The sequence below is a fragment of the Globicephala melas genome, chromosome 8 (assembly GCF_963455315.2).
Source record: "Globicephala melas chromosome 8, mGloMel1.2, whole genome shotgun sequence".
Classification (NCBI taxonomy): Eukaryota; Metazoa; Chordata; class Mammalia; order Artiodactyla; family Delphinidae; genus Globicephala; species Globicephala melas.
Window position 1 is genome coordinate 69,271,238 of NC_083321.1, and position 26,857 is coordinate 69,298,094.

Sequence of the window (26,857 nt, forward strand, 5' to 3'; positions counted from 1 at the left end):
TGCAGGCCATTGGATGAGGGTTCAGAGGGCAGGGCAGGGTGGAGATGTACATATGGCAGTCGAGGGCACAAAGAAGAGGCTTGCGTGCACGGACCTGCCCATGTACAAAGAGCAGAAAGCGCAGCCCAGCCCCAAGGAGCCCTCACGTTCAAAGGTGCTGTCTGCCCCAAATGTTGCTGATTAGAGCGTCTCTTGACTATTTCTCAGCATCCACTACCTGAAAGTCGTTCAGAAGTAGCTCTCCCCCAACACCCGCTTCCCGCAGACACCCACTGCTGGCTCCCAGACCGAGGCTCCCACGGGGAAAGCAGGAGGCTAAGCACAGACACCTGAGACCTAGTCAGACGCAGGGCTCACCACCACTGACCCCGCGCCTCCCAGTCCCGCAGTGCTTCTGGAAGAGTCCAGCGTCCCCTCTTCCACAGCGGCTTGGTCTAACCCGCTCGATAGCCCTTTAGGGCCCCGTTGCTCTTTGAAGCGTTTGCACCTCCTTTTAACCTGATTCCGCCACGTAGAAATGTTGGGGGTGAGGCGTAAAAGGGGGCCATCCTGTCCACTGGGTAACAGGTCGCTTTCAGAAATGATTTCAAAAATCCCGGGTGCCAGGAAGTGGAGAGAATGAGGTTGGGAGAGGCGCGAGGATTTGACGAGGTACCGCTCGCCGGGAAGTTCCCTTTGCTGGGGGTGGATCCCAGTGTCGCGGGATGCTGCCGCGCCCACCCGCCCCGCGTCGCCTCAGCTTCCGGAAACTCCAAGTCGCCAGGGCGCAGCGGCAGAGCCGCGGCGAGGCTAGCGCTTTGTTCCGCGGTTGAGTCTCGCGCCCTCGGGCGCGCGCATCCCGGGGACCTGCGGGTGCGGCTCTGCCCCAGGCCCGCGGCGGAGGAGCAGGCGCGATCCCGTGCGCCCGAAGCAATCCCGGGACCCGCCAGGCCAGGCCCCCAGAGAAGACAGCTGCGGCGCTTCGAGACACAAAGACCAGTGGGATGTGGAAGCAAACGGGGAGCCGGCAAAGGGAAAGCGAAAGCCGCGGGCCCAGTCAGTAACCGGGTGAAGGCACCGCGCCGCCCTCCCGACGCCGGCGGTACCCGGGCCTGCCCTTGCGAGCCTTCCTGGCCCTGCCCCGTGCGCCGCAGCCATGGCCATTGCTCACCTGGCCACCGAGTACGTCTTCTCAGACTTTTTGCTGAAGGAGCCCTCGGAGCCCAAGTTCAAGGGGCTGCGGCTGGAGCTGGCCGTGGACAAGATGGTCACGTGCATCGCCGTGGGGTTGCCGCTGCTGCTCATCTCGCTGGCCTTCGCACAGGAAATCTCGATAGGTAAGGCCCGGGGACAGCGTCACCGGGGCGGGCTGGGCCGGCGTTATCAGAGGTGCCCGGGTCTCTGGCGAGAAGTGATTTAACCGCGCGTCCCTGGCGGTGCCCGCCGTTGTCATGGGCGTGAACGTTGGGAAGGAAGGTAGCCCGAGTTGATGGGCCGAAGCATTCTTTGTTCGCGTGCTCCCTTCCCCGCCCCCCCCCCCCCCTTGCTGTGGACCCTTCTCGCATCCCTGCTACCCATTTCTGTTCCCTGCTGCCCACTGATCCCGGCTCTGGCTTAGTGTTCAAGTCCCACTCTTAAGACCGGCGCCGTTGTCACCAGATTTGCCTCTCTTTTCCCTCCCACACATTTCTGCGGTCACCCAAAATTTGTATCAGAGAAGCTCCCGAGTGGCTAATCGGAGGACGTGAAGAAAAGTAGCCCATGAAAAGTGCTTTCTCCCGTATCTTACATTTAGTTGATGTGTACTGAGACTTTAGCTCTGCAGGGTTGTGAGTGATGGGAAGTAACTGCTCTTGGCCAGTATTAGAAGGGATACCCAAATCCTCTACCTGGACGGCCTTATTTTGAATGTGAGATGAACGAGCCCCTTCTTGTAAACTCTCCTGTATCCTAATAACAGTTCTGTGAGATTCAGAGAGTCTGGTGGTTTGGTCAGGATCACGTGGCTAATAAGCAGCTGGTCTTCCTCATCATCTCTTCTGACTTTGAGCGCAGGAGAGAGTGTCTGTGAGTCAAGAGGAAGGCCGTGTATGAGGCTAGACACAGCTCTGTGGGGAAGGAGGCCGGTGGGGCTGGACAATGGGGAAAGCTTATGTGAAAGATTGGGCTGGCGCTGAGCCCCTGCCTGTGGGTGGGATTTGGATAAGCAGAGGTGAGACCTTTGCCAAGATTTTGGGATGTCAAAGAATAGTACGTGTTCCTGGAAGGAGAGAAACAGTGAGGAGCGTCCGAACTGAGGCAGGAGGATTAGTCAGGGTTCCTGGAATATGAGAGTGAATAAGGGCCTGGGTTAGTGAGAACAGAGGAGTACAGACTTGATGGTTTAAAAAGTGCAAAGTTGGGCTTCCCTGGTGGCACAGTGGTTGAGAGTCCGCCTGCCGATGCAGGGGACATGGGTTCGTGCCCCGGTTCGGGAAGATCCCACATGCCGCGGAGCGGCTAGGCCCTTGAGCCATGGCCGCTGAGCCTGCGCGTCCGGAACCTGTGCTCCGCAACGGGAGAGGCCACAACAGTGAGAGGCCCGCGAACCGCAAAATAAATAAATAAAAAGTACAAAGTTATTATTTGAGCAGAGGCTGGACTGGTTGAAAACAGCCCTGAATAAGTAATAACCTGAGGGTACATGTAGGGTCTGTGAAAGAGGGGAGTTGGAGCTAGGGAGGATGCCATAAAGATGAGGCATCAGCTGAGGTCTTGTGCGAGGGTGGGTGCCAAGACTAGAAGGGAAAGGATGGGAAATTTCCAAGATCAAGGAGTAATAATCCACTCTTGGCCCCTAGCTTTTCATCGGCCACAAAGGGCTGAGACTGATCAGAGGTATCAGAAAGGCTGCAGGTCTGGGTGATTGGAGAATGATATTGATGGAAATGGTGACGTTGAAGGAAGAGTTGGTTAGAAAAAGGTTACAGTGAGCTTGATTTTGTGATCCACACCGCTAAGTTGTTCAACTTGGCAGGAAGCCGCCAAATTCATTTTGGAAGGTAGTCTTCAGTTTTCCTTGTCATTGGGCAGGCATAGATATAGTCAAGGCTTTCCCTCCGCCTTCCAGATGGCCGGGAGTTGAGGCTTCCGGTTGGAAGGAAAACCACCAAGTAGCATGGGTCCTGGAGATAATCTTTCCCTTCAGCAAATGTTTCTTGATAATCTTTCCCTTCAGCAAATATTTCTTGAGTACCAGCTGTGGGCTGGACCCAGTGCTGGGCACTGAGGACCCAGGAGTCAGGGAGCCATGGACCCTGTCATGGGGGAGCAGCCATCTGATGCCAGGAGGGCGGACTGGTTACCGTTCATGATGAGCCCCGTTCAGTTGCCCCACTTGACTTATAAGCATAGGTTGTATTGCAAGTACCTCAAATTTCCTTTTGCAGTCATTTCCTTTCGCAGTATTTTTAGGCAAGGAAGAAGCTGTGTTTGAAATGTTGAAAGGCTCAGTGGAAGGTGGATGAGTGTCATTCCATGTGGCTGCATGGACCACATGAATGTCGCCATATGGTAGGTGCAGGAGACCAGAGTTCTGTGCCACAGAAGGACCTTCATTTCTACCACACCTGTCCCCAGATGCCTCTAGAGGTGCAGCCCCTTTCCCCTGGAGGTGCATCTATATGGAGAGAGAGCTAGTGAGTTAGTTTAGGAAATAGCTGAGTGACAACTCTGTGTAGAATGCAAGCATAATTAGGCTACATGGCCTTCAGACTCTGAAATTCTAGGAGTATTTATCTAAATTGTTGAAGAAACTAATTCCCTAAGCGTGCTACTTTTCAACAGACCAGACTCTGAATGGGATTCTTATTCTTGGGGTCTTTTGATGGGTCAGCAGTACCCTTGGCTTAGGGCTACTCAGGACCTGGGACCGAGATGTCCTCCCTCAGGGACTGCTTTGACTCTCTGGTGCCCTAGTCTGGTGTCTTAGGAGACGCTGGGAGAGCAGAGCTCCTATCGCCCACCAGGATGCTTCATGCCCGGTGCCAGGGTGGCTGGACCAGATGAGCAGCAGGGGCAGCCACTGGACCCCTGGGGAAGGGTGTCTGGTCCGCCCAGGGAGCCTTCTCTCCCTGCTGCCCTCCCAGCAGGCAGCTGTAGTTCTGGACAGAGGGACTTGGTCCCTTAGGGTTAGCTCTGCTCTGCTGCTGTCATTACAGGGCAGGCGCTGGGCCAACCCCAGTGAGCCAGGGGACAGAGAGAGCTGCAGCTGCTTCCAATGCTGTCAGTCCCCAGTTCCCCTCTTGTTTCCTCCGAGTCAGCAACCAGGTGGCTTAAGTCATCTGCCCTGTCGTGGCTGCTGTAGGCACGTCTTGGGAAATGGGTTCAGGCTGCACTTCAGCATGTACCAGGTGGCAAAGCTGATTCTTCTCTTCAGGGGTGTCTTATAACAATGGGCTAATACTTAGGGTCTCAGGGCAAAGGTCCCAAAACAGCACATCCTCAGCTCACGTTTAAAGGCAAAGCACCAAGGGAGCCTCCTGGTCCCTTTCCAGAAAGATGCCTGCTATCCAGAGAGGCTACTGATACATACATGTTTTTCTTTGTTAATTTTTTTTTGGTACTTTATTGTACAGATAGTACCTAAATACCTTCTCATGGTAAAGGATTCATAAACCTCCTTCACTATGTGTACAGGTGAACACCGTGGACACTGGACAGACATAAAATCCCCTTTCTCTGCATTAATATAACGTATACACATTTTTTTTTTAACCAAACTGAGTCACATCATAGTGGTTTGCATTTTCCTGCTTAGTATGGAAAGCACACTGTGTGGAAAGGTGTGGGAAGCCTTCTGTGTCAGTACAGAGGTGTCACCTCGCTGGGTTTTTTTTGTTGTTGTTGTTGTTGTTGTTTTTGCGGTGCGCAGGTCTCTCACTGTGTGGCCTCTCCCGTTGCGGAGCACAGGCTCCGGACGCGCAGGCCCAGCGGCCATGGCTCACGGGCCCAGCCGCACCGCGGTATGTGGGATCCTCCCGGACCGGGGCACGAACCCGTGTCCCCTGCATCGGCAGGCAGACTCTCAACCACTGCGCCACCAGGGAAGCCCCACCATGGTGCTTTGTATGGGGCAGATAGTTTATAAAAGTTTATCGGGAGCCATTGCTGGGAGCTCTGCGGGCACACCCGATACCTCCCGTTGTTCTGGGATGTTGGAGCTGATTTGGGAAGGCCCCAAGCTGGCTGCATTCAGCGGTTCTGCTCTGGGGCTCCACGGTCTCGTGGAAGCCCGGCCTGGAGCAGTGGACTGTCAGGAAGCCTGTGCCTGGCAGGGGTGGGCCGGGTCCATGCGGAAGCCTGGTCCAGGGTAGACCCCAGCAGCCGGCTCTCATCGCCTGGCACAGCAGGAAGCCCTGTCCGCTGAGGGCCTGGGAGAAGCTGCAGCTCTGGAAGGGCCTGGCCGGGGCCCTGCAGGTGACCAGCCAGAGGGCTTGGTGTCCAGAGGGAAATGTTGCCTCTCCCCTCTGCACTTAGGCAGTTGCTTCTAATGCCTTCCTTCCCCTGCTGTCCTTAGGAGCGATGTTAATAGCTGCTGTTGTACGTGCACACACACGCGTACGTTTTCATCAAGACTTTACTTTTTTAGAGCAGTTTTAGTTTCACAGCAAAATTGAGGGGAAGGCACAGAGATTTGCCATATACTCCCTGCTCCCACACATGCACGGCCTTCTCTGTTATCAACATTCCCCACCAGAGTCGTACATTCTGTGGGTTTGGAAAAGTGTATAATTATCCATCATTATGGTATCGTATGGAGTATTTTCACTGCCCTCAAAATCCTCTGTGCTCTACCTATTCAACCCTCACCTGTGTGACCCTTGGCAACCACTGGCTTCTTTACAGTCTCTATAGTTCTGCCTTTTCTACAATTTCATACAGTTGGAATCATGCAGTACGTAGCCTTTTCAGAGTGGCTTCTTTCACTTAGTAACATGCATTTAAGATTCCTCCATGTCTTTCCATGGCTTGGTAGCTGTTTCTTTTTAACACTGAATAATATTCCATTGTCTGGATGTACCACAGTTTATTTTTCCATTCACCTACTAAAGGACGTCTTTGGTTGCTTCCAAGTTTTGGCAGTTACGACCAAAGCTGTAATAAACATCCATGGGCAGGTTTTTGTGTGGACATGAGTTTTCAGGTCCTTTGGGTAAATACCAAGGAGCACATTTGCTGTAAAAGTACGTTCAGTTTTGTAAGAAGCTACCAAACTGTCTTCCAAAGTGGCTGCACTACTTTGCAGTCTGACCAGCAGTCAATGAAAGTTCCTATTGCTCCACATCCTTGCCAGCACTTGGTGTTGTCTGTGTTCCAGATTTTGGCCCTTCTAATAGGTGTTTACTGGTATCTTGTTGTTCCATGTGCTTATTTTCTATCTGCATACCTTCTTGGGTGAGGTGTCTGTTAAGATCTTTGGCCCATGTTTTGAGTTGTTTGCTTCTTATTGTTGAGTTTTAAGAATTTTTTGTATATGTATTTTTTATTTGAGGTATAGTTGATTTACAATGTCGTGTTAGTTTCTGGTGCACAGCAAAGTGATTCAGCGATATATATATTCTTTTTCAGATTCTTTTCCATTATAATTTACTACAAGATATTGAATATACAGGAGGACCTTGTTGTTTATCTATTATATATATAGTAGTTTTTATGTGCTAATCCCAAACTCCTAATTCATCCTCCCCCCCACCCCACCGTGCTCCCCTTTGGTAACCATAAGTTTGTTTTCTCTGTGTATGAGTCTGTTTCTGTTTTATAGATAAGTTCATTTGTATCATTTTTTTAGATTCCCCATGTAAGTGATATTATATGAAATTTGTCTTGCTCTGTCTGACTTACTTCACTTAGTATGGTAATCTCTAGGTCCATCCATGTTGCTACAAATGACATTATTTCATTCTTTTCTATGGCTGAGTAATATTCTATTATGTATATATACACCACATCTTCTATATCCAAGGAATTCTTTGTATATATTTAATAACAGTCCTTTATCACATGAAGCCACCATATATTGACGCTGCCTGTGTGCTAGGTCCTTCTAGCGTGATATTTTTCCCAGCAGAAATTCTTCAAAACAGGTGTATATTTTAATTCTGGGGAGACTGTGGAATATTGGTTAAGATGTGAGTCTGGAGACAGACTGCCTGGGTTCCAATCCTGGTGCATCACACATACACTGTGACACATTGGGCAAGTTCCATAATTTCTCTGTGCCCCAGTTTCCTCATCAATAAATGGGGTAATAGTAAAACCTATCTCACAGGGTGGTGAGAATTAAACGCATTAACACACGCGAGCCCTAGAACCATATCTGGGACATAGTAACCTTACAGTAAAGGTTAGCTGCTAAACACGCCCCAGTACTGTATGACTCTGACAGATGAGGAACTGAGGCCAATAGAGGCCAGATAACGTGCTCAAGGGCACACAGAGCAGAGCGGGACGGTAGCTTTGATTCTGAAGCCCGAATTCTCGGGCACTGCTGTGTCCTCTGCCCTCTCCCTGTCCTGTGCATGAGGAAGAGTGCACTGAAAGCAGAACGAGCTTGTACCCGGCACAGAAGCTACTAGTTTGTTCTGAGTCTCGGCCCTGCTGCCACGGGATCATCCTCCCCACTCTCGGGACCATCTTCCCCACTCCTGGCTTTCTTGCTGGGGAGGGTGCCTTCTCTGTTAGAATCATGGCCAGCACTGCAGCCTCAGCAGGGCATCAGGACCATGGGTGCATGAATTACAGCCCTAAGGATATTAAAACACAGTCCCTCCACCCATCCTGCCACACCTCCTTGCCATTATCATAGCATCAAGTCTAGACTTTGCAGCATGTCATCCCAGGACGTCCTTTATCTGATTCCCAGCTGGACTCTGTTCCAGGCACAGTGCTGTGCTCCCCTTCGTAATATGCGGTGAACTTTAAAGACTCCGAGCCTTTCTCATGCTCTTTCCCAGCCTGGGTTTTCTCCTCTCCTCCCTTCAAGTATGAAAGTCTGCCATGACTCAGCCATTACCTTATGCAATTTTTTTGTTTGTTATCGTTAGTGGTTCGTATTCTTGGCCTCCTCCTGCACTGCAAGCTCTTGGAGGACAGGGACCACGCTTTCTTTGTCTTTGAATCCCCCGTGGTATCATGCCCAATAAATGCTTCTTGGGTGGAGTGCAACGCCATCGAGGCCTGCATACCTTCGGGAGAACAGCTGTGCTCTGTTGTACCATAAGAGAAACAGAAGGAACAGCCCTTGGGGAGAGCAAGGTCCTTGGCTTTTTTTGGTACGCTGCTGGCACAAAAGCTCTGTGACATTAAATACCAAATTTAGACACTCAAGGCCGTCTACAACACAATAGGATTTCTTTATTGCAGGAACTACAAGATCTAGCTCTTAAAAGGCAACTTTGAGGGAGAGGTGATACAAAAGGGCTTAACAAAGTTGGGTCTGGTTTCAGGCTGGGGCCCCGTTAAATCTCAAATCCCGATTATCCAAGGCCTGCTTTCACAATGCATATGTTCAAGATTTATAGAAGATAAGACAAACAGGTAAACCAGTAAGAACGGTGAAATTCAAATAATTATAAGTGCACTGAAGAAAATAATACAGGATGTGACAAAGGAACCGTATACCTTTGTATCTCCAGAGCTTACCATGGTGCGCCCGACGCATAGAAATAAAAACAGCTACCGTTTATTGAGTTCTTACTATCTGCTTGCACTGTGGTAGATATTTCATTAATCTTTATAGGAATTCTATGAGGTTTTGCAAACAAGAAATATTAGGTTCAGAGAGGTTAAGTAACTTACTAGCAAGTAAAAGAGAAAACTTAATAACTATTGGATATAATGAGATCTTAAAGCAATATTCAGGAAATAAAGATTCTAGAACCTCTTCTTACAGATGTACCTAATTTTTTCCCTTTAGGCTAAAATCCCTTCCCCACTCCTAACTGGACTTCCATGTTGTTTCACACCAATTAGGCCTCTGGCCCTTTCCTGCTCTGCTTGTGTTACTGGCTGGCCTTGCTGTCCACAGCGCCTGTCCTCCACTCCGCCCCCCCCCACCTTCTCTTTCCCCTGGTCCCTTGTTCTCAGGGTGTCATCATATTGGGGAAAGAGGAGGGCCACACACTTGGGATTGATTGGAACCTACACCAAGTATTAGCTGTCTGCCTCTGGAAGTTGCTTAACCCCTCTGAGCCTCTGTTTCCACATCTGACAGATGACACTAAATGATAACTAGTTCACAGTTCTTTTATTCGATTGAGTGAGAGCATCTAGTTCCTATCTACTCGTAGTATTTAGTAAATGACATCTGTCCTTGGTGATTCTGTGATGGAAAGTAGCTTATGTGTGATTAGCGTATAGGGAATACCAGCATCATGTGTGAGTCACATCGGTTCCTATACGTTTTTTCAGCATGTGAGTGATTTGTGCCACCAAAGAAGATCTGGATGAAGCAAGCTTCAGAGGAATATGGCGCACGTGATGCCCATTAACCCCACGCTGTTCCTCTTGGCTGCACGTTGGTCAAACGCCCTGTTCTGGAGGTGCTATCAGGCGGTTCTGTCTGGTCTTTGTGTGTTTCACTTTTTTACTTGGGTGCATAACTCAGCAGCCTTTCTTACACACCCTTCATCACACTACTGTGTTTTTTGTTTTTTTGCGGTACGCGGGCCTCTCACTGTCGTGGCCTCTCCCGTTGCGGAGCACAGGCTCCGGACGCGTAGGCTCAGCGGCCATGGCTCACGGGCTCAGCCGCTCCGCGGCACGTGGGATCTTCCCGGACCGGGGCACGAACCCGTGTCCCCTGCATCGGCAGGCGGACTCTCAACCACTGCGCCACCAGGGAAGCCCACACTACTGTGTTTTTAATCAGGATTGTTGCTGTTTGATTAGTGCTCGAGGTACAAAATCTGCAGAGACTTGGAGTGATCTGCCTCAATCCTATATACTCCATAGCTCTGTTATTTTAGTGATTTTGCAGAATACTACTTTTTTTTTTTTAAATACACAAATTGTATTATAGCAGAGATGTTTGTGTTAATTTCCCTTTTTACCTTTCATCTACCTTTTGTGTTAATCTTCATTTTATAGAAGCAAAACCTTTGCCCTGGACCAGGCTAGGACCTAGAGGTGATGGAAGAGACTTCAGGCAGACGTGTGCTGTGACTATTTCTTCATACTCTCTCTCATCTGGACTATTTTTTTTTATTTGTGTTATCGTTATTTTTATTTTTATTATTTTTAAATTAATTCTTATTAGAGTATAGTTGATTTACAATGTTGTGTTAGTTTCTGCTATACAGCAAAGTGACTCAGCTATGCATATACACATATACACTCTTTTTTAGATGCTATTCCCATATAGGTCATTACAGAGTATTGAGTAGAGTTCACTGTACTATACAGTAGGTTCTTATTAGTTATCTATTTGATATATAGATTCTGTTCCCATATAGGTCATTACAGAGTACTGAGTAGAGTTCCCTGTACTATACAGTAGGTTCTTATTAGTTATCTGTTTGATATATAGTAGTGTGTATATGTCAGTCCCAGTCTCCCAATTTATCCCTCCCCCCCTTGCTAACCATAAATTTGTTTTCTACATCTGTGACTCTACTTCTGTTTTATAAATGTTTTTAGATTCCACATGTAAGCGGTATCATATTTGTCTTTCTCTGTCTGACTTACTTCACTCAGTATGACAATCTCTAGGTCCATCCACGTCGCCGCAAATGGCATTATTTCATTCTTTTTTACGTCACTTGGACTATTGCAACAGATTCCTGACTGGTCTCTACTTCGGTTCTTGACCCTGAATGGCCAGTTTTTGACATAGCATCCAGAGTGAACCTTTTAAAATGAATACCAGAAGATGTCTTTGCTTTAAAAATTCTGCAATTATTATTTATTTATATTTTTGGCTGCATTGGGTCTTCGTTGCTGCGTGCGGGCTTTCTCTAGTTACAGCGGGGGGTGCTACTCTTCGTTGTGGTGCACAGCCTTCTCCTTGCGGTAGCTTCTCTTGTTGTGGAGCACAGGCTCTACGTGCGCAGGCTTTAGTAGTTGCAGCACACAGGGCCCAGAGCGTGGGGCTTCAGTAGTTGAGGCGTGCGGGCTCAGTAGTCCTGGTGCACGGGCTTAGTTGCTCTGCAACATGTGGGATCTTCCCGGACCAGAGATCGAACCTGTGTCCCCTGCATTGGCAGGCGGATTCCTAACGACTGTGCCACCAAGAAAGTCCCTAAAAGTTCTGAAATTATTTTGTGTGAACTTTTAGGATTGAGCCAATGAGTAACTATGTTGATGTATTTGGGAGCTAAGGGTCTAAATGAAAGAAGGATACAAACATGGAATGAGGGAAGACAAGGAAGATCCCAGTGGTGTTGGATTGGAATTAGAAGTCTCATCATAAACTCACACACACACACAGACACACACAAATAGATTTCCTATCTGTGTCTGTTGAAAGGGCCTGGGAGCAATGACATCTCAGTAGCAGTGAGCACAGCTAAGATCCAAATCTTCGTTTTAAAATTTTATTACCGGGACTTCCCTGGTGGCGCAGTGGTTAAGAATCCGCCTGCCAATGCAAGGGACACGGGACACAGGTTCAAGCCCTGGTCCGGGAAGATCCCACATGCTGCGGAGCAACTAAGCCCATGCACCACAACTACTGAGCCTGCGCTCTAGAGCCTATGAGCCACAACTACTGAGCCTGCGTGCTGCAACTACTGAAGCCGGCGAGCCTAGAGCCCGTGCTCCGCAACAAGAGAAGCCACCGCATGAGAAGCCTGCACACTGCAACGAAGAGTAGCCCCCACTCGCCACAACTAGAGAAAGCCCGCGCGCAACAACGAGGACCCAGTGCAGCCAAAAATTAAATAAATAAATTTATTAAATTTTTTTTTTTTTTAATACCGACTAAAGGAACTGAAGGTTCGTTGGAGAAATGGCCAATTGTAGGGCTGGGGCAGGGAAAGTACAAGATAAGCCCAGAACATTTTGTGCCAGGAAGTATGGAAGTGCTCAAAACCAAAGGGAACATATTAGGTATAGGAGCTAGTTTGAAACAATTTAAGCATCAAAATAAATAAAAGTAACGGATTATAAAATATTGAAAAACAAAAGACTACCTGAGTCCATGTTTATGCTACAAAAGAAAAAAATGTGGGGAAGGTGAAGTTCCTTTTTGTAGTAAAATGCCAGCTAATAAATGTAGAGGGAAGAATAAAGTTGGAAAATCTTCACTTTGCAACCACAGTTGAAGTATTTGATTCACCACTGGATGAAAGCTTGTTGGGGAACAGAATACTTACAGTCTAGGAGGGTCGTCTCCCCATAGACCACTTATTTCTCAAGGGAAAAAGCCACTTTTACAGCAGAGCCCTAGCAGAAGGCACCTTAACCAAGTGACCATCATAGGTGACATTACCTGTCATGGGGGAAACTGTTGTCAGGCGCCTCCGGGGGTGTCCTGTGGATGACCAACAACCCTTCCCTTATTGGGATCCCTGCCAATAATGCAGAACCTAGATCAGAGTATGGAGAAACAATGAACAAACACAAATGAAGGGGTGTCGCACAAAACAGAGGGCCAGTGCTCTTCACACGTTAGGGTCTTGAATGACAGAGAGGGGCTGTGGAACCCTCCCAGGATAAAGCAACTAAGGAGATACGACATCTGAATGCACTGTGTGTGGTGCGGGATTGGATCCTGAGTAGAGGGAAAAAAAAAAAATTGCCGTAAAGGATAGTTCGGGAAATCTGAATATAGATAGCAGTAGTGTTTTCGTTTTTTTGTTGCTGCTTTTAATTTGGTAATTGGACTGGGTTATGTAAGAGAATATCTTATTTTAGAAGATACACACTTTGAGAGGAAAGGGTCATAACCTCTGCAAGTGGTTCAGAAAAAAGGTATATATTATACATACATGTGTATAAAAGGAGGATGTGTGGCAGAATGTTGACAATGTGGTATTTCATTGTAATATTATTTTTTATGGTGATGCTGTATTTTATATGTTTACAAATTTTATTTATTTTTTCCAGTTTTATTGAGCTGTAATTGACACATAACATTGCATAAGTTTAAGGTGTGCAACATAATGAATTGATATATGTACCTATTGTGAAATGATCACCACAGTAAATTTCATTAATATCATCACCTCAAATAGTTATATATTTTTTTCTTATGATGAGAACTTTAAAGATCTACTTGCTTAGCTTTCAAATATACCATACGGTATGGTTAACTATAGGCACTGTGCTGACGTTACATCCCAGAATTTATTTATCTTATAACTGGAAGTTTTTACCTTTTGGCCACCTTTACCCATTTCCCTCACCCCACCATGCCCGGCCTCTGTCAACTACCAATCTGTTTTCTGTCTCAGTGCGTTCAGTTCTATTAGATAAAACATATAAATAAGATCAGAAGTATTTGTCTTTCTCTGTCTAATTTATTGCACTAAACATAATGCCCTCAAGGTCCATCCATGTTGACACAAATTGCAGGATTTCCTTCTTTTTCATAGCTGAATATCGCTGTAATATTCTTGTAACTTTTCTATAGGTCTGAAAATAATTCAAAATAAAATGTTTAATTTTAAAGAAGAGATGAGGTAAACAAAGCAAAATGTCAATATTGTTTTAAACCCCTAGGTATCTGTTATATTATTTTCTGTAATTTTCTGTATGTTTGAACTAGTTAATCTCAGATGATAAAAATTTTTTTTTAATTTATTTATTTATTTATTTTTGCTGTGTTGGGTCTTCGTTTCTGTGCGAGGGCTTTCTCTAGTTGTGGTAAGCGGGGGCCACTGTTCATCGCAGTGCGCGGGCTTCTCACTATCGCGGCCTCTCTTGTTGCGGAGCACAGGCTCCAGACGCGCAGGCTCAGTAGCTGTGGCTCACGGGCCCAGTTGCTCCGCGGCATGTGGGATCTTCCCAGACCAGGGCTCGAACCCGTTTCCCCTGCATTGGCAGGCGGATTCTCAACCACTGCGCCACCAGGGAAGCCCGATGATCAAAATTTAAAAAGAAATAATATTTAAATACATTGAGTACTTTTTTTTGCATCTTTACTAGAACATTAAGTTCTCATATCTTTTTTCCCTGGTACCCGGGTCATTGAAACTTTATTCACTGGACAGTTGTCAGATTCTACATTGGATTAATACAAGTTCTTCTTTTGTGTGGTCTAGACGTTCTGGATGTACTAAGGGACTGGATTCTCCACCTCAGGAAAGCGACACTTCAGACTGCTGCTTAGTTGTCTAGTCTGTTCTTCTGGGTATAGTGCTGGCCTCGTGGTTCCTTCAAGCAGCGGTCTCTGTCTAGCTCCCTTTTCACTTCCGCTCTTGCACTTAGCAGGCTGTGTAATATTATATTGTTTACGCCATCATTCTTGACTGAATTAAAGGAGCCCTGCAGTTTCCATCGGAGCCTCGCCACCTTAACTGTATGTTCCCTTGGCTTTCTGCCCTGTAGTCACAAATCCTGGACCATGTGGTCCGGGCTGTTATTCCCCTCCATACGTGAGAGCACTGTGCACTGATGGGCCTTTGTCTAAAGCAGAAAACTATTAATGCAGAAATGCCAAACAGTTTATTGTTTGGGATGGGTAGTGAAGTATCTGGGGACTCCTTGGGACTCATTTAGAAGATAACACTAGATTATGCCCATTTTATCAAGGAGCAGATATTAGCTCCGGTTGGGTTGTCTTTAAAAGCCAGGCTTAGCTGTGGGAAAAAAGAGAACTGGTGAATCAACTTGGTTTAAAGGAAAAGAAAACTATCATTCCAATTCAGTTTTTTCAGTTTGGGCTACAGAGAGTACTTATATATTTTCACACTGGTTTAAAACACCTGTGCCGTGGGGTCAGTTCCCGCAAAGCAAAAGTGAAGGCCAGAATGGACCATTTGGAACTTTATGTATTTGCTTGTGTTTGAAGCTAGAGGTTGGTTTGAAGTCGCCTGGAGAGGTGAAAGGGGAGGAATTTGTTTCTGTTTTAGAGAGAGAAGTAGTCCTGAGATTCTTGGAATTTTACTCTATTTTATCAGGGTTGGGCTCTCTGAGTATATGGCAAGAAGCGATCCTTTGGGACAGACTTCATTTGGTCTTATGTTGGTGTCGAAGGTGCTTGAAACAGATTCAGGCCTGTTTCATCCTTATGAGTTCTTGTTACTATTTCACGTTTATTTTTAAGCGCTGACCACTACCCATCTCTTTCTCTACCGCACAATCAGGGTCCCTTTCTATGTGATTATTCCCATTGAACTTGAGAGTTTATAATACAGTTGTTTTCAGTTTTTTTGGCAACCTTAAAATATAGCAAGAACTTTCAAATTCAGGGCTTCATAGGTTGTATTATGACCTACCTGGATCCCCTGGGTACGTGTATATATATGTGTGAATGGTGTATATATATGTGTGAATGGTATCATTTACATTAAAGTGAAATAGAACTGAGTTTTAGTTTTGCAAAATAAAAACATTTTGCAAACTTTTAAAATATTCTATCGATAGTAATGACTGCTGTGTTCCCTTTCTGCCTCCCAGAAACAGCAAGCCCAGGGCTTACTGTTTTGTTCAAAGAAACTTTCCTGTCTCCCTCCTTCTCTTTCGACCTTCTCTGACCCAACTTTCTTCAATAACCTGTGCTTCTTGCCTCCTCTTCCTCGTGTTTGGAAGGTAAAGATGGAAACCTGGGTTGATACCCCATCTCTATAACGCACTAGTCACGAAATCCTCACTTTCCCCATTTTAAAATGGGGTCAGAGTACACAGCAAGGGGTGGTTCCCTTTTCTTGCTTCTGCTGCCCCTTCACTCTCTTCACTGTGCTGGTTACCAGGTTAGAATCTCTTCCGTTTGAAAATTCCTCTAATGTCCTCCCAGGCAGTTAACTAGATCTTTCTATTGGTGTGTTGTTAAACTTGCGATTTTGGTGAGTTGCATTAACTTCTCAGGAAGCCTGATTCCTGCGCTACCCTCACAGTTGCATGTAGCATTTAAATGCAGAAGCAACGCAGATAACCTATTCCCACACAACACCCGGGGAGGGAGGATGCATATGTTTGTCAGAAGATGCTAGGGGCTGGCTCAGAACTCACAGCCCTTCAGATGTGGGCCCTCCTAACCAACTGGGTGATAATAATGAGAAGAATGAAAAGAAAGCTTATCAAAAAAAGAGGGACAGCAAAACGAGGCCAAAGCCCCTCTGGATGGGTTGGACCAGGAGCAGAGAGCCTTGCACTAGCCTTGCACTAGCTAGTGTTGGTGCCACGGAGAAGCTGCTGGGCTGGCCCACCTCCCTGGCTCCCGTCCTGTCTCCCCTCAGGCTGTGTTACCCTCTGGTTCTCCACCAGCTGCGTCTGTGGTACAGGAACAGGTTTTAGCTGGGCTGACACTTAGGAGAAGGGGTGACCAGTGCCCTAGGCTCCAGACCGGGGCCCGGAGAGTGGGTGGAGGGACGTCTGTGATGTGGGTCACTTGTTAGCAGATGTTGCAGCTGCTGCCATGGAGCCCCCGGAGCACATGTTTCCTGCCCATCTTTCATTCTATCCGGCCAGACACATATGGAAAGCCCACAGCTCAGTCTGCACTCTCAGCTGGACAGAAGTGGTGGTATTGTTCTTGGTGTAAAGCCAAAACTTATTTCTTGGTTTCTGTACAGTTGTGAAAGGCAATGCAGATCTCACTTAAAGCTACTCCCTAGAAAGAAATGAGTGCCCTCATTCAGCCAACATGCGGCAGAGCGGAGTGGAAAGGGCATGGGACCAGGCTGGAGGATCACTGTGGATTAGGGACTCTGTTTCCTCAGCTGGGATAGTGGTATCTGACAGGGAGTGCGTGACTGTTAGTTGAGATACTATTTATCATAATACTTGGGAACGTTTAAAGCACTCAGACAGGTGTTATTTATTTGATACAAGGTGCTCTATGAAGTTGAGAGGGAGGGAAGGAGGGACGGAGGGAGAGAGAGAGAGAGAGATAGAGAGAGAGAGTGTGTGTGTGTGTGTGTGTGTGTGTGTGTGTGTTCACTCTGCTAGTCAAGAGTTGAGATATTACTAGAGGAGATAAGACGTGCATGTCTGTACAACATGGTTGAAGGTGATTCTCTGTCTCTGATGGCTTTAAAGGGCTCTGGGAGTTGAGTGGGGACGGTTTCATGCAGAGGGTGATATCTGAGCTGGGCTTTGAAGGATGGGCCATGGAGGTGGACATGGAGGGGCATTGACTTTAACAAGTATTGGAGAGGGGGCCCCCTGGGCAGAGGGATTGATGTGAGGAAAGGCACAGATTTAGGAGCAGATGGGGCCTGCGCAAGCCACAGCAATAATTGGGTTGGACTGGAGTATCGGTTCGGATTTGTCTTCTGGGTGGCGGGGAACCAATGAAAAAATGTTGAGTCAAGGGAGTGTCAAGATCAGAACTGAGCTTGAGGGTCAATGATCTGGCAACAGTTTAAAAAGGTGGACGAAGGAGACCAGAAGCTCTCCTTACTGGAAGACTGCTAGGAAAATATATAAAACACCTGTTTGCCTCCCAAAATTATTGGTTTTTTCTTCCAGTTTTACTGAGGTATCATTAACAGACAGCACTGTATAAGTTTAAGGTGCACAGGGTAATGATTGGACTTACATGCATCCTGAAATGATCACCACAGTAAGTTTAGTGAACACCCGTTGTCTCATACAGATACAAAATAAAAGGAAAAACAATTTTTCTTTGTGATGAGAACTCTTAGGATTTGCTCTCTTCAGCACTTTCATATAGAACGTACAGCAGTGTTCATTCTATGTGTCATGTTGCACGTTATGTCCGTAACACTTATTTACCTTCTAACCGGAAGTTTGTACATTTGACAGCCTTCATCCGGTTCCCCCGCCCCCCATCTTCCACCTCTGGTAACCACAAATCGTATCTCTTTTTCTATGAGTTTGTTTGTTTGTGAAGTACAATCAACCTACAACACTGTGCTAGTCCCTGGTGCGCAACATGGTGATTTCGACATTTTTATCCATTACAAAATCATCACCCCCCCAATATCATTTTGAAGAGTAAATGAGATAAAGGATGTGGAGTTAACATTTGGAGATGAATCACGATGGTCCAGGTGCCGAACATCCTAGCCTCATGGCTGCAGCTGAGCCTCCTGACATGTGCTTTTCGGCCAGGTTAGGCTGTCAGGCCCTGGGTGAAGGTGTAGGGCTGCACAGCCCAGCTCGGGCAGGTCCTGGCACCCTCCCGCTTGGACCTCCCGCAGGTCCCTCCCTTTACTCCTACCCCTGCCTGGTTCTTGACTTCCTTTGTTTCCCGTTTCTGGCCTGGGAATATCCAATACCCGGGGCTTGATCTGCTCCTTTTCTCCGATTTGACCTTGACCCTTGCTAGGAAGCTCTGCCCATGCTGGTTAGTTGGAGTAACCGAGTGTTCAAACCACCCTGCTCCACCAGGCTCCTGGGACCTCCTCCAGCTCGGCCTTGTTGGAGTGACTGGTCCAGAGAGGAGCATTTTAAGAGACTGAGAGTTAGACACACATTCAAATTCTGATGCTACCACTGACTTCCTCGGGTGAGGGATCGCTGAATTACTGTGAGCTTCGGTTTCCTCCAGGGTAAAATGAAGATAAGACCCATCTATCTGTCTATTCCCCTCCCTCGATTTGGTTGTGAGGTTTAAATGAGGTAATGTAATGATTTAAAGGTGGCGTGGTGTCCTGTGAATGTCGGTTGTCTTTTCTTCTCATCTTCCATTCCAGATGAAGAATGTTTACTTAGGAGCTCAACGTGTGCTCAACCTCTGTCTGTAGACTCTGTTAAATTTCCTTTCTTCTTCGTTTGCAAAAGCTTTGGTGTGAAAAAATTGAGTTATTTATGCTCCAGCAGTTTCCATCACTGCCCTGGGGGAGGCACCTGACGTCCCAGGAAAACTCGAAGCACTTTTCCTATGGAAAGAAGGTTACTAGATGCTGGCTACATGCACGAGGACTGCAGGCCGGAAGGGTTTCCATGAAATCCTAACAGCATTGTCCCTTTTCAGGAGAATGTGTTTGGACAGCAGCTTGCCAGAAACCATCCATCTATAACCTGGGGCCTGTCTGTCCTTCTTACAGTATCTGCTGTTTTATGCCCAGTAAGCCTTGGTGTCTGGACCTCATCAGAAGCATTTGACAGAGGAATACTGATGCAAGAGCAAAGTGAGGCTAGCCCCGGGGTCCTGTGCTATCCTGATTGCTCTAGTTTTTATAAAACGTAGGAACTCAAGTTTAATGGGGTAAGAGTTGGAAGGGACCTTAAATGTCTTTCCCACCCCCAACTCATATTTAAACCATTCCTGGTTGGCAAGAAGTTACCCTATTAGAGGATGCTTTCAGAAAGTGTGTGACTTTTCACAGTCGTCTCCAAAGGCTCTATCTGAGAAGTCCCTTCTTGACGTCTGTGGGCATAAAGACACCTGATGAAGAAGAGGGGGTGCTCAGAACCTGGCCTGTTGCACCCCCTTCACCACAAGAATCTACTCTCTAGACAACATACCCATCACTACCCTCTCCTGTCACAAGTATAAAGGCCGACCCCTCACCAGAGGAGGGCGACCCTTTGAGGCTTTTTATGTCCCTCATAAAGGGACCAGGGAAGTCCAGCTCAGTGTCTTCCTACTGTCCTGTCCTCTCTGCAGGGTGGGAGGGAGAATGGTGGGCACCCCCTCCCCCATCTCTGAAGCTGTAACAGAATCTGCTAGCCACTTGGTACAGAAGGATGTCCCGTGTGCAACTGCCGGGAACCAGGTAACACTACTCAGAATCTAGACATTAACGTCATCCCCATTTGGAGATCCCTGGCTTTGTAAGTAAGTGACCTGAGGTCACCCGGCTGTGAGGGTCAGAGGTAGGTTTAGATGCAGCTAACATCAGAGCCCAGGCACTTGGCACTCTCCCACTGTGCAGGCTGTGGAAGAGAGTGTGTCAGCTGTCCCCCAGCAGCTGTGCCTGGAAGGGACACATGTTCCTGTACCTGCTTGATGGGGCAGGGGAGTGGGGCTGGGCTCAGGGCTGTCAGGACAGGCTCGGCACCAGGCCCTCTGCCTACTGGCAAGGAGGGGAGACACGGCTTCAGCCCTGCACCCTGAAAGTCCTACTGGCCTGTTTTCCACGGTGGCCCATGTGAGTCGGGAGGCACTCAGGGGCATGAAGAATCTTCCAGGTAGTAACGGTAGCCTTTGCAGAGCGATGTAGTTCTCAGTTTGCAGAGGAGAAAACCGAGGTCCAGAGCTCCTTCCCAGAAGAGCAACTTAACGGCAGAGCCTCGAGTGGGACCCAGCTGTCCTGGTTTCCCATCCTGCGCCCATCTCCCTGCCTGCAGGCTCGCAGTTTGGAGCATCTGCCTTCTGAATGGAAACCACTGGGACCGCAGTTTGGGCCTGTGCCTTCTTTTTTCTTAGAGGAGTTGGAAAACGGTCGATTTGCCGTCCAGTGGTGTATTACCAAATGTTCCGTCAGCATTCTCGTCCTCAGGCTGAATGTCCTTTGTTCCTTTGCTCTAAAAAGGACTCCTTTTCTGGTTCAATTTTCTGCATTGACTCTCCTCCTCGCTTCCTACTCCCCGCCCTATAACCCTCTCCTTTCTCTCAATCCTCACCCCAAATTAAACCAACTCAGCGTGTTTCCTTTGCACTTTTCCTTTATGATGGTTTCACTTCTTTCGAGGGTTTTTCCCCACCTGAGCCCAAGCTGCTGTCACGACCAGTGTTGGCCAGAAAGCTCGCAAGTATTCAGCTTTACTGCAGACTTGGGGGTTTGGTTTTGGTGCCGACCTCGCTCCTGTAGTGGTGTTTGGTGACTTAGCAAACACCTGAAAGTCTGAGGCAGGGAGGGAGGGATTATGGGTGGGGCAGGAGGGGTCCAGACACCTGCACTTTCATTTACTTGGAACAATCTGTTCTTGCTTCTCAGGTACCCAAATAAGCTGCTTCTCCCCCAGTTCTTTCTCGTGGCGTCAGGCCTCCTTCGTGGACTCTTATTGCTGGGCAGCTGTCCAGCAGAAGGACTCCTTGCAGGGTGACTCTGGAAACCTTCCATTGTGTCTGCATAAGGTAACTGGGGACATTGCAAATCTAACCTGTTTGCTTTATAGACGCGGGAACTGAGGCCCAGAGAGGCTGCACCAGTCCAAAGCCACATGGATGCCTGTGGCCAACCAGGGCTGTAACTCAGATCGTAAAACTGTAGCACATTAAAATCAGAAGGAACCTCAGAGATTACCTGGTCCAGCACCTTCCTTGAGGAGATGGGAAACTGAGGCGCTCCTTGATTTTAGCTCCATAGTGGCCGGCACCTCATGTGTCTCGGTGGCCTTTCTACCCTTGATGCCCAGTGGTGTCTGAACCATACGAGGCTCTCAGTACATTTTTTATGCCTCAGTGAGCTTTGTTAGAGAACAGCAGAGTTGGGAATCAGAGCTTGGACCAGCTCCTATTCCACCACACACAGGGTCTCTTGAAAAAAGTAAAGACCAACGTAGAGGTCAGCAGCTTCCAGCGCATGTGTTACTGCAGCATCGAGAAGCCCAGGGATGATTCCATCTGGGGGTATTGATCGCAGCACAGCTTTTGGAATACATGCCTTTGCTTTCTGATGGGTCCACATGCTGCAAGGAAGGGGAGCTGCTACCTGGGAGACTCCAATGTCCTGCAGAGAAGAGGAGCAGGTCAGCAGCTCCGTGGTCGGGAGATTGTGGAGGCAGGGCTCACAAAGGCTGGGCCGTGTGGAACTTGGGCCAGATTTGGCAGGTTTGTGCAGCAGGACGTTCTCTGCGTAATGAAGCAGCTCCGCTGGGTCTTCTCCGTACTTGTGAAAGTAGGACTTTGTTTCAGCCTGTCATTACTTTCAGCCACTGGTTCTTCTGTTCATCATGCAAATGAATAGAATGTTTGTGCATCTTCAGCGTCCACCAAGGAAAGCATGGAATGTTAGCTTTTTTATTTCTTTATTTTTGGCTGCGTTGGGTCTTCGTTGCTGCGTGCAGGCTTTCTCTAGTTGTGGCGAGCGGGGGCTATTCTCTGTTGTGGCGCGTGGGCTTCTCATTGCAGTGGCTTCTCTTGTTGCAGAGCGGGCTCTAGGCATGCGGGCTTCAGTAGATGTGGCACATGGGCTCAGTAGTTGTGGCACGTGGGCTTAGTTGCTCTGCGGCATGTGGGATCTTCCCAGACCAGGGCTCAAACCCGTGTCCCCTGCATGGGCAGGCGGATTCTTAACCACTGTGCCACCCAGGAATTCCCGGTGTGTTAGCTTCTAAAAAGCCAAAGACTGATGTTTGTTTGACTCTCTCCTGCCTCGACCTGTTGCTGAACAGTCAGCATACTTCTTTTTTAAAAAGAACAGTTTAAGTCCTTTGCTGTGACTCAGGCTTGTTTCCCTCATGTTTATGTATTGCGTGCCATTTGGCACAATGATGCCCTACACTGACTCCTTTCTTCTTTGGGGTTGGGCTTTTCTCTTTGACTTTCGGCCTTAGCGTCAGTTGGGTCCTCATCGACTTTGCATGACATAGTAGCCCAGGCAGCTAGTGATAAGGATCTTCCGTATGAATGGGCACAGTTCTAGAAACTGAACATCTTTGTTTGCAAATCTAAATGCATGCTGTTGTAGTTTAAATCTGTTTGTTTTAATGGTCTTCTGAGAACGGAAAGTTGTAATCAGTGGCCGGGCTGGAGATTGACGGATCCACGGAAGAAGAATGTATATTCTGGGATTGTCCAATGTAAGAGTTGACAGGGACGTTAGCGACTGCAAAACCTTCAGAGCAGGAAGAAATTCAAAGATTGTCATCCACGAATGCATTTTACACGTGAGGATAAGGACACCTTGAGAGGTCACGCCCAGGAGTCACAGGACTAGTTGCTGGCTGTAAGATGAGAATCAGGTCTCTGGGCTCCCACTGCCCCTGCAGGATAGAGGGGAAGTCTTGTAGAGCAGCGCGGGTAGTCAAGCTTAAGTTTTCGATGTTAGAGAAAGACGAAGGAGCTCTCTTTCTGGTGATGGTAGTCTAGCTGGTTTTGGTGGAAGTTTGGCCGAGGATCTGAGCAGAGTTCTTGCCAGATTCACAGGGCTGGAGACAAAGATTGAATAGCCCAAGTTGGAAGGACCGTGGTCAACACCGTAGGCTTGAAAGGCCATCGCTGAGGAGTGAGGGGTGATCCAGAGTTCAGCCAGCCCTCATAGGGTCTAGAGTCTTGGTTCAGAGCATTTCAGTATCGATCGAATGAAGAAGATTTGGGATTGTCAGTGTCTCTAGTCCACCTGCCAGCCAGAAGCAGAAACAAGCCAGTCCTCCCTGGAGGAAGTAACTTCATCCAGAGCCTCAGATTCTCGCTCCGGTTTTTCACCTGTGATGTTCAGCACTCAATCAAAAATAACCAGAGCACGAGAGAAAACCCAGAACTAGAAACAGACCCACAGGAGATCCAGATAAGGTAGGAGGATCTTACCTGGATACGTGTGACTTTCTTAGCCAGGCCAGATTCTGTAATCACAGCTGCCTTATTTTCACACTGATGCCTTTTCAAGTGGTGTGTGTATGTGAGAAAGTATACACATCGTTAAGATTCACCGTGTTAGCCATTTTTACGTGTGCAGTTCAGTGGCATTAAGTACGTTCACATTGTTGTGCCGCCATCATCACCATCCATCTGAACCTTTTCGTCTTCCCAAACTGACATTCTGTACTCATTAAACACTAACTCCCTGTCTCCCCTTCCCCGACCCTGGCAACCACCACTCTGCTCTCTGTCTTTTTGAGTCTGCCTACTCTAGGTACCTCATATAAGTGGAATCAAATAATATTTGTTCGGTTGTGTCTGGCTTATTTCACTTAGCATAATGTTTTCAAGTTTCCCCCGTGTTGTAGCATGATGCGTCGGAATCCTCTCCCTTTTAAAGGCTGAATAATATTCCATTGTATGTATACGCCACATTTTGTTTAGCCATTCATCCATCAGTGGATACTTGAGTTGCTTCCACCTCCTGGCTTTTGTGAATAATGCTGCTGTGATCGTGGGTGGATAGATATCTGTTCAAGTCCCTCCTTTCGGTTCTTTTGAGCACATGCCCAAATGTTGGGTTGTTGGATTCTTTTTCAAGTTTAGAAAGCTTTTCCTGTTGGTTTTCTTTTGGCCTCTCCACACTCAATGGACTCATGAATCTTCAGCTGGCTGGGACCATCTCCTCCAGGCTCCTCATTTCACAGAGCGGATGCGGAGGACAACGGCAGGCGATTGTCCAAAGTCCTCGTCCAGAGTCCCATGGCCAGACGGGTTGAGCACATGGCCTCTGTCAGATTTCAGGTGTTTTTCACATGTGAAAAGGTACAGGTTTGATTTGTGCGGCTTCAGAAATCTAGACTCTCACCTGTTAGTGAAAGTTACCAGTTGGTGACCTTTAGCTCGGCACCAGGAGGGTCTTCCCAGCAGAAGAGCTGTCCAGTGGGGGAGCCCACTGTTGACCCAGGAGGTCCTTAATTCAGGGTGGATGTGGAGATGTGTGTCGTCTTCCCATATCTTTACTCGTCACTCTGTCTGTGCTTCCGTCATGTAAAAACCCGCCTCCTTAGATTAGTTCTTCGTTCTCGACACCGAGCTACATCATCCCCACCCCCTCATTCATTCAGGACTCTGGTGAGAGTTCATTACCCTAGGGTGCGTCCTCCCAGATACACATCTGATGCACCATTCTCTGTCTCCGAGGACTTTCACCCCCTTGCCACTTGTCACCGTTCCGGCGGCTGCCTCGCTCTGTGTGCGTCATTACCTGGAGCTACGTTAGGACATCCCGCTCCCTACTGCCACCTCCTGCCCTCCAAGGCCCTCCGCCACCCCCTTCAGAGCAGACAGAAGCTCGAACACGAGAACACCCTCAGCTCCCTGCCATCACACGTCCCTGCTGTCCCCATGCAGCACCAGCCTTCTCTGTCCTTTTGGTGAATGGATGAGGCCCCTTCTCCCGAGCGAAGCTGCTCTCCTGTGTGACCCACTGTGCTCTGGATCCCCCTCCCCATCTTTCTCCTCTGCATCCTCAACCCGTCCCTTCTCGCAGGCTCTCTTCCCACTGACATTTTAGCATGTCCGTCTCCACCAAACTGGTCTTGCCCAGGGTCACCTACGACCTCCCTGTTGCTAAGTTAATTCTCACTCGCAGGGGCTTATGCTACTTGGCTTCTCTCTGACATCCAGTCTGGTGGACCACGCCCTCCTGCAGATGCTCTCTTGACTCTCCGGTTAGAGTCTCCCTTTGTCCGTCTCTGAGAAGTTGGAGTTCTGTCCTAGGCCACCTCCTCTGCACCCCCTCCCTGGACCATTTCATGTCCCTGGTTTCACTTTCTTTCCATGGGCTGTTCACAGCCAGGTCTTTGTCTCCAACCCAGCCTTCTCTCTCTCTCTCTTTTTTTTTTTTGCGGTACGTGGGCCTCTCACTGTTGTGGCCTCTCCCGTTGCAGAGCACAGGCTCCGGACGCGCAGGCTCAGCGGCCATGGCTCATGGGCCCAGCCGCTCCGTGGCATGTGGGAACCTCCCGGACCGGGGCACGAACCCGTGTCCCCTGCATCAGCAAGCGGACTCTCAACGACTGCGCCACCAGGGAAGCCCCCAGCCTTCTCTCTTGAGCTCCAGATCCACACACCCAGCTGAACCCTGAAGTCTGGCACAGCTTGTCCAGAGCTGAACTTCTGTTTCCTGCCTGTCCCCACTGTGACCTCTAGCTCAGTTAATGACACCACCAGCCACCTTGTTACATCAGCCCGAAGTCTGAGGGCCATTCTGACTCTTTCTCCATCCCCACATCCTGTCAGTCACTGAGCCCCATCGGGTCTGTCTTCGTAAGGAGCTCTTAAACTCTTCATCCTTCTTCCCAGCCCCTAGGGCAGCGGCCGTCCTCTTGCCCATCTTGCCGCTGTCATTCCTACTCTCCTTCTACCCCTTTCCACATAATCACAGGTGTTCTTTTTTGCCTGACTGTCATTTCCCTAAACAAAACCCTCCAGTGTCCCTATGAAATGTCTTTATTTCTCTAAAAAAGCAAAACAAAAAGAAACTATTCTGGCTGACAAGGTTCAGTCTCCCTCTGGCCCTTGTGAACCGCCGCAGCCTCACTTCCAAATCCGGTGAACTCCTAATGCATTTTCCCAGTCTCAGCTTAAATATCATTTCCACCTAGAAGCTTCCTCTAAACCTCTAGACTGAGGGTTGTTGCCAGTTCAGACTGCTTCAAGGGCCAGGTGGGCCAATGTGAAGCGTCCAGGAATAAAACTGTGGGCCTGCTGTGTAGACCGTAGACTGCATGCCCTGCCTCAGACATTCAGATCCTAGAAATGGGCCACTGGCCAAGCAGAATATCAACTGCCCTCCACGCTGGTCTGTGTTGCGTGGGTGTGTGTTCCCAGAGCAGCCTGCACTTTTCCTGGAATCACCCTGGGATATGGTCCTTACTTGCCTTAATTCTCCTTAATTGATTCTTTATTTCCAAGACTCTAAGTTCCACGCAGGCGGAGACCACGACGTGTCTTGTTCATCACTCTACCCCGAGAACAATGCAGTCCACAGTGGGCGATCAGGACACACATATGGAAGGGAGGAGAGGAATGAGGCAGCTTGCAGGTCATGATCAGAGCCAGACTTAGGTCTCTAGGAGCATTCTGACTGGTGCTCACCATGAGGGGGTTAGAGGCACAGGGTTTATGTGAACACTTCTCAACGCACTTCCGATGCCAGAGTTAAAACCAGGAGACCCAAATTCCCCTCCCCAAAGAAGTTTCTCAGTGTAATATTGAAGTAGGTATTGGTGTAGT

The 26,857-nt window shown here is 48.2% G+C and overlaps 1 protein-coding gene across 1 annotated transcript in view; it reads left to right on the forward strand.

Annotated features, from left to right (window-relative positions):
• Positions 1 to 712: 712 nt before the first annotated feature.
• Positions 713 to 26,857, forward strand: part of PANX1 (pannexin 1) — a 36,221-nt gene continuing 10,076 nt past the window's right edge. The window contains exons 1-2 of the mRNA XM_030883753.2: positions 713 to 1,316; positions 20,973 to 21,112. Coding sequence (XP_030739613.1) covers positions 1,136 to 1,316; positions 20,973 to 21,112 — 321 coding nt within the window. The 5' untranslated portion in view covers positions 713 to 1,135. The remainder of the gene's footprint in view (positions 1,317 to 20,972; positions 21,113 to 26,857) is intronic.